At 35.0% G+C, this 8813-nt stretch overlaps 1 protein-coding gene across 1 annotated transcript; it reads right to left on the bottom strand.

Moving 5' to 3' along the window:
- Positions 1–448: 448 nt before the first annotated feature.
- Positions 449–8245, bottom strand: LOC138307899 (ankyrin repeat domain-containing protein 39-like). The gene is given in 4 exon segments (XM_069248825.1): positions 449–490; positions 5557–5724; positions 5726–5764; positions 7937–8245. Coding segments are annotated over 4 exon segments (438 nt in total). The 5' UTR covers positions 8126–8245.
- Positions 8246–8813: the final 568 nt, after the last annotated feature.

Raw genomic sequence — 8813 nt, 5'->3', positions numbered from 1 at the left:
TGGAAACCTAAATCGGAAGACAAAACTTCCTGGGATACCATTTGGAAAAATGAACCATTAAATATCAATATATAAAAAAAAAACAAGTAAAATTCAGTTACACAAGGTAGAGACAATGGAAACATCTAAATCAAATAAACAACAAATAGCCTACAAATAAACCAATATGACAGCCACAATGGATAAATGTTGACATTTGAAACACAATAAATGTAACAAACACATAATGAACATTTACACACCCCCACTATAAACCTTTTCATCAGTAATGTATAACACAGCTTATGTAAAGTTTTGTCACGTTTTAGGTAATAACGGCCTTAATGGAGGAACATTATGGGAATATGTTGATTACCCCACTATCGTCAGTGAAAAATAATCTGCTACAGCCCTAGCCATAGAAAATGATAAAACGTAGTAACAAACTTGTACAACTAAGGACACTGTGTTACAATAGCTTCATCACACCTGTATGCCTTTCTTCTACAGCCTGTCAAAGAAAATGAGAAATAATGAGTAAGAACTGTATGGGCTAATTAATATACCTTAACCCCTACAGCCTTGTCATAGAAAATGAGAAATAGTAAGAACTGTATGGGCTAACTAATATACACATGTAACCCATACAGCCATAGAAAATGAGAAATAGATAAGAATTGTGACCTATACAACATTAACCCATGGCTAATTAATGAAACTGTATAGTGGACTATAGACACATTACCCATTGGCCTGTCATAGAAAATGAGAAATAGTAAGAACTGTATGGGCTAATTAAATATACCTGTAACCCCTACAGCTGCCATAGAAAATGGAAATAGTAAGAACTGTATGGGTAATTAATTAATATACACTGTAACCCCTACAGCCCGCCATAGAAAATGAGAAATAGTAAGAACTGTATGGGCAATAATTAGCATATTGGTAACCCCTAATATTCACAAAGAAAATAGTTAATTGTCATGGTCACCTATAGCAACCTGTAACCCCTACAGTCCATACAAAGAAATATAAGAACTGTATGGGCTAATAGTATACCTTTCACCCCTACAGATGTGATTGAAAAAAATATAAAGGCTAATATCAATTGTAACCACAGGTGACCATAGCAACCCAAAATGTCACAACTGTATATAATTAATAGTACCTGTAACCCCTACAGCCCGCCATAGAAATTTATACAAAGAAAAATTGTGTATAGTGACATGGTCACCATAGCAACCATAGAAATGTTAGTCACAAAGAAATCTGTGTATTAGTGACCTGGTCACCTATAGCAGCCCCATATAAAATGTCCACAAACAGAACTGTATGGGCTAATTATATACGCTGGTTACCTCTACAGCCTGGCACATAGAAAATGAGAAATAGTAAGAACAAAGAAATCTAGCAACCAAATATAGTGAAAACCTGGTCACCATAGCATACCAAATGTCCCACAAAAAAAGAACTGTGTATAGTGACATGGTTCACCATAGCAACCAAAATGTCACAAAGAAATCTGTGTATAGTGACCTGGGTCACCATAGCAACCAAAATGTCCATCAAGAAATGAATATCCTGATATGGTCACCATAGCAACCAAAATGTAACCACACATGTGCAAAACCTGTGTCAATTATATAGTGACCAATTGGTCACCATATTGCAACCAAATGTCCACAAAGAAAACGAAACCTGTGTATAGTGACCTGGTCACCATAGCAACCAAAATGTCCACAAGAAATCTGTGTTATAGTGACCTGGTCACCATAGCAACCAAAATGTCCACAAGAAAATCTGTATATAGTGACCTGGGTCACCATAGCAACCAAAATGTCCACACAAGAAAACCTGTGGTATATAGTGACCATGGTCACCATAGCAACCAAAATGTCCACAAAGAAACTGTTATAGTGACATGGTCACATAGCAACCAAAATGTCCCACAAAGAAATCTGTGTATAGTGACCTGGTCACCAATAGCAACCCAAATGTCCACAAAGAAATCTGTGTAATAGTGACCTGGTCACCATAGCAACCAAAATAGTCCACATAGAAATCTGTGTATAGTGACCTGGTCACCATAGCAACCAAAATGTCCACAAAGAAATCTGTGTATAGTGACCTGGTCACCATAGCAACCAAAATGTCCACAAAGAAATCTGTGTATAGTGACCTGGTCACCATAGCAACCAAAATGTCCACAAAGAAATCTGTATATAGTGACCTGGTCACCATAGCAACCAAAATGTCCACAAAGAAATCTGTATATAGTGACCTGGTCACCATAGCAACCAAAATGTCCACAAGAAAGCTGTGAATAGTGAACTGGTCACCATAGCAACCAAAATGTCCACAAAGAAATCTGTATATAGTGACCTGGTCACCATAGCAACTAAAATGTCCACAATAAACCTGTATATAGTGACCTGGTCACAATAGCAACCAAAATGTCCACAAAGAAATCTGTGTATAGTGACCTGGTCACCATAGCAACCAAAATGTCCACAAAGAAATCTGTGTATAGTGACCTGGTCACCATAGCAACCAAAATGTCCACAAAGAAATCTGTGTATAGTGACCTGGTCACCATAGCAACCAAAATGTCCACAAAGAAAATCTGTGTATAGTGACCTGGTCACCATAGCAACCAAAATGTCCACAAAGAAATCTGTGCACATAGTGACCTGGTCACCATAGCAACCAAAATGTCCACAAAGATTTATGTAATACAGTGATTTGGTCACCATAAGCAAAAAAAATGTCCATAAAAATTTTGAAGTTTTGGTACATGTAGTTTGCAAATCTTTATTTCACATTTACACATTCTAACAAGTGGCCCAAGGGGCCACAAGAAATATGTCGGAATAGTGACCTGGCCATAGCATATACCAAAATGTTAGAAATTTGTTTGTAGTATGTTGACCTGGTCAATCCCAAGTAACCAAATGTAACAACAAACCTGATTTTGCATGTGGTCACCAATTCCAAATGTTCCACAAAGAAATGTGATAGTGACATGGTTTTCAGACAACGGCTGTCATTGACAAGAAATCTGTTCACAAGAGAACCAAAATGTCGCACAAAGATCTTTTATAGTGACCTGTGTCACACTTGATAGCAAAAATTCCCACAAGAAATAGTGACCTTGGTCACCAGAAGCAACCAAAATGTCCACAAAGAACCTGTATAAATATTTGGTCACCAGAGCAAACCAAATGTCCACAAAGAAACCTGTATATAGTGATTCTAGTTACCATAGCAACCCAAATATCCACAAAGAAAATCTGTGTATAGTGACCATGATTTTACCATACGGCAACAACAAAAATGTATCGCAACAAAGAAACCTTGGTTTACAGTGATCTGGTTTCACCAGATAGCACCCAAAATGTCCAAAAGAAATCTGTGTACAGTGACCTGGTCACCATAGCAACCAAAATGTCCTTTAAAGAAAATCTTTTATAGTGACAAGTTTCACAATGCAACAAGCAGAAAGTTCACAAAAATCTGTGTAAATTGAAGTATGGTCACACAGAGCACCAAATGTCCACAAAGAAACCTGTAAAGTAGTGACCTGGTCATAGTACGAGCAAAAATGGATCCTAAGAAACCTGTATAAATTGATCTTCTAATGTCAACCGGAAAATAATTCACAAAGATCTTTCTGTGTATAGTGACCATGTTACCAATGCGGTCAACCAAAATCAGTCCACAAATTTGAAAATGTAAATTAGTGATCAGGTCACCAATAGCAACCAAAACCCAAAAGAAATTTTTGTATCTGGTCACCATATGTAACCAAAATGTCCACAATCATGATCCTGTATAGAGACCTGATTGACCCTCAGGGTCAGATGACCTACAAATGGAAATAAAACCACTATGTTTAACTATGTACATTTGGTATTTGGTACATGTTAACAGCTAAATCACACTAGTTAATTTAGAAGAAGTTCAAAATTTTTTGAAATGGTACATGTAGGCGGCCCAATTGGTCTTTTATTGACCCATGATTAACAGACACTTGTATGGGACCAAATATCCAAGGGCATTAACAGGCAAAGCTCAGCCTAAATCACTGTTGGAACTTAAGAAGAAGTTCAAAATGTGTATTTAAGATGGTGGTTGTGGCGGCCATCTTGGATTTCAGATTGACCCAAAAAATAACAACACTTTGTTGGGACCATGTCATGATCATTTCAGGCAAGTTTCACCCAAATCGCACTGATAAAAACTTGAGACAAAGTTCAAAATGTGTTTTCACGATGGTGTAGCCATCTTGGATTTCATATTGACCTGAAAAATAACAACACTTGGGAAGGACCATGTCAGGATCATTTCAGGCAAGTTTCAGTTGAATTGAACTGGCGTAGAAAGTTCAAAATGTGAAAAGTTTACACACAGCGCACGGCACAGACGACGGACTAAACATGATGACTATAGGTCATCCTGACCCTTTCGGGTCTGATGACCTAAAAACTGCTTTTAATTATATGTAGTTGTACATGAACACATAAATCACAATTTGGTTCAAGGGAGATAACCCATTACATTTTATCTGATGTACATATAATTATGACTAAAGAGTTCTTATAAATGATGAGCAGTCTTAAACCTAAATGCATCATGAATAGATCAAAGATAAATAAATTCAGAAGTTAACAATAACAACAAAAAGTAACATTTGGATATTTGTATGCGAAACAGATCTCCTTAATTCATTTTAAAACATGTTAACAAAATATTTTATATCAGATGAGGATTTTTTTCCAGAAAAGGGAATTCCTTGTCGGATTTTTTTAAAATGGGGGAAATCAGGAAATTGTGGAAGGTAAAAATGATTATAAAAAAAACAACTTTTGGTTTTAAAGACAATATCTTTAAAATAAACCTCAAATTTAACATTATGCTGCAGAGTTATCTTTAAGTTTTATAGTCAATTTCATTATTTTAATCTGCATAACAATCTCATTACCAAGTATAGGAACTTTGAAAATGTTTAATAGTTATTAATATTTCCTGTTAACAGTATTGTGTAGGATAATATTTTTTTAATATTTTGTTATTATCGCAAAAATATGATCCGTTGAAAATTAAGAAATCATTGAATCATAAACATTTTAAAGCCACTAAAAATTTTTAAAGATGATCCACTGATGTCAAATGGTATTTTTTCTCTATCAAAAACAGGAGCAGACACATTAGTATTTTTCTTCAGTTACAAAAGTTACTTTACACCATTACCACCATTTAAAAGTTTGAGCTTCCCATATTTTACTTCAAGATAAAAATTTTAAAAAATAATCAATTGCATCCAAAAAAAAAATCCAAGTACTGAATTTGCATGGAGCAAAAGCAAAATAAATTAACTTGCATTACTTTTTGTGTTAATTAGACATGTATATGCACAATTAAACACCAATTATTGTTCAAATGATGAGTATCATTTATGCTCTGTTGGCAGTGGAGCATCTATAAAGCAAATCGCTCAGATTTTGCCCCGTGAATATAAGCGACTGTAAAAACATTTTGTTGTTTAGTTTCTAACTACACTGATCATTAAGTACATACCTTATGTAATGCAGTTTTACCATCCACATCCTGGATGAGGGAATCTGCTCCTTTACTCAGCAAAAGGGAGACAATCCCCTCATGGCCACAGTAAGCTGCCCGATGAAGGGGAGTAACTCTTCCAGTTTTAGTCGCAGAGTTGGCATCAGCGCCGTGTCTCAGAAGTAAATTCACAGACAGCTTTCTTGCCATGTCTACAGGCATAATGCTGTAAATAGAGAAATTAATCCTCACTCCAAAATGTGATAAAAAAATCTTGGATTTATTATTCTTATGAAGCAATGAAGTAAAATATATGGATAATTTTGAGGACTTTCTGCAAAGTGCTTCTTTTAAAGATACATATAACCCATTTAGATTTGGAAATTAAATGATTTTACTTATTCATTCATAAACATAATAATTTGAACTTTTTCTACACTAAAGTTTGAAATATATTAAACTTACATATACCATGCATGTACATGTTTGCACTTACATGTATTATATAAAAATAAGCCACAAGACATGTACACATTATATTTCTATGACATACTTTGATGGCAAGAATTTTTATTTTTGAGTTAATTTCCATGAAACATTGTCTATATTCCTTTCATATTTACAAATGTTACATGGTATTCCTACAGTATGTACAGTGTATGATACATTGTAAAATATAAAATGTTGCAGATAGTCTAATTACTATCATTATGAAAGTTATTGAATAATAGCAAGTAAATCACATCAATATATGTATGTGCATGTTTTTATCAAAAGTATTAGCATAATTGAGAGTATTCTTAATTTCACAATAAGTACACTAGACTTACATGTATGATACTTTTAAAACTTTGAATATACAGTATGTATTAATACTCTAAGCCAAAACCCCTATATATACAGAAGGAAATGGGATGTAAGAAAAGCTAACTAGTATAGGCTGTATAGCGGGGTCGGCTGCAGTGGATCAAACAACAGCAACCAAATAACTCAATCAGTAGAGCATACAGCTAGTATTTTACCTATGTGCTTTCTTCACAAACAGGAAGCCTCTCTCTGAACCAGTATATACCATATAATTTATCATTTAGTTTTCGTTCATTTTATTATAAAATTGAATTCTTGACAAGGAAAATATACATACTATCACTGCTCCATTTACTCTTATAAAACAAGCTTGAATTGTATTTGTAATTTAATTGCTAAAGCTTTATTTTTATTTTGTTTATTAAAAAATACATTGTACAATATCTTCAAATCTAGGTTGTTGCGTCGCTGGCTTAGAATTATATATTCTATGCTGTTTTTAACATTTAAAGGCCCACTACATGTATTTTTCTCAAAAACATTAATAACATCAGAAAATTTATACCAAATCTGACGGCCTAAAATGAGGTTACAACACCAAATATATGCAAGATATCCCGTTGTAATATATGATAAAAGTGGAGAGTCATTTTGCTGTTTTGCTGTCTGGCGGAGTGTGATATTTAAGACGACAGCACAAAATATAAGACGTCCCGTGTTATGAAAACATTTTATTGATTAAAAATTAAATTGTTCAGAAGGTGATGATGTGTGTAGTATTACATTAAGTAAACAACTTTTGCGACTCTTCTACTACTTCTACCAGTTATCGACCTTTTTCAACATGATGAAGATTATGTCGAGTGGTTGTGGAGCATGAAATGTGGGAACTGGAAATTAATATTTGTGATTTGAGATTGCGGATTTGAATGATGGTACAGTTTCAGAAGATATAGTTTGTGTAGGGAGGTGGTTCCATTCTTTTATTGTTCTTGAGAAAAAGATTATTTTCTGGAAGTTGTTCTGCATGATGTTAATTGGAATGATAAGTGGTGGTTGTGTCTTGAGGGTCTTTTTATTGGAATGAGGTGTTTTGTTGTAATAGCAACCTTCTGGTGGATGATCTTAAACATCATTGTCATTCTAGCGTCTTTACGGCGATCTTCGAGACTGCGCCAGTTTAGTACTTACAACATACTTTCGACACTAGATGTGTTATGGAAGCGGTTGGAGACAAAACGGGCAGCTCTGTACCATTTCCACCTTATCTATATCTTTCTTTAGATAGGGTCCCATACTGCGCTAGCATATTCAACCTGAGGGCGGACCAGGGACTCTACAAAACTATTGATGTCATTTTAAATTACCTTTTTAAAAATTTAGAGACGTTTCGGAATGGTAGTGGATTTTAGATATTTTCACCATGCGCACTCCTGATATGTCAATATAAGCAGCATGATGACGTAAATAGATGAATTGTCAGAAAATAAAAATAGCATGTTCATGAATTCATCTTTACATATCAAGCTATGGCATATATAATGAGTTTTGAGAGATATGACAATGCGCAAGACATTAAAATAATACGCACTAGGGCTGTATAGCCGGAGTTGTCTGTAACATTGGGAGAAACACCTTTCGATAAATGTTTCTCGACCTCACCGACATCTCCGTCCAGGGCAGACATCCAGATTCCTCTCCCAAACTCCAGTTCGCCAAGTGTCTGGTGGACAGATGGGGTGGCAAGGTGCCCTGAACACGAATGTGAGCTGTTCGACATTGTACACGATCACTAGACTGGCTTTACATCTCAGGATATGTCATGAAACAACTCGCAGAATCTGTATTGACATGTGGGGAATCCATGTTTATGTTGATACACCTTTCCCTCCTCATGTTACAGAAGAGTTCCTCTCAGCGGCGACGGTGCTAGGACAAAAGATTACCATGTAAAAATTGACCCGGTCAAAAATGGACAGGAATCTAAAATAAATATGTGTATTTGTATGTGGATTTGGATGAATAATGTCGATATTCAAATAAACATTTTTTTCAAAGTAAGAAGCCCGAATGCGTTTCACACAAAATTTCGCAAATACATAATGATTTTTTGGCGATAGTGCAGAGGGTTGTACATACATTGTATAGGTCTACATCGTTGTTTATTCGCTATTTTTGTTGAACGTTTCATATGAATTTTGCTTTTGAAAAAAAATGAAAAAATCGAAACGGAAATGATCTAAATATGTATCTAAAAAGAAGCACTTGATGGAATTTAATGTGCGCTCTCGCCCGTGTTATGATGCCGCAGGTATAAACACCAGACTCGAATGTTCAAATACTACTGACCAAATACATTGGTATTTCATTTTAAGAATTTATTGAATCCATTGAATTATAGACGAGAACGCATCTTTTCTGCAGACGCCCTATTGGTTTCCCGGACTCGTTTACATTTCTGCTAATTA

Source organism: Argopecten irradians, chromosome 14, assembly GCF_041381155.1.
Source record: "Argopecten irradians isolate NY chromosome 14, Ai_NY, whole genome shotgun sequence".
Lineage (NCBI taxonomy): Eukaryota > Metazoa > Mollusca > Bivalvia > Pectinida > Pectinidae > Argopecten > Argopecten irradians.
Note: the sequence above shows the minus strand (reverse complement) of the source record. Positions and strands in the feature narration are given on the sequence as shown.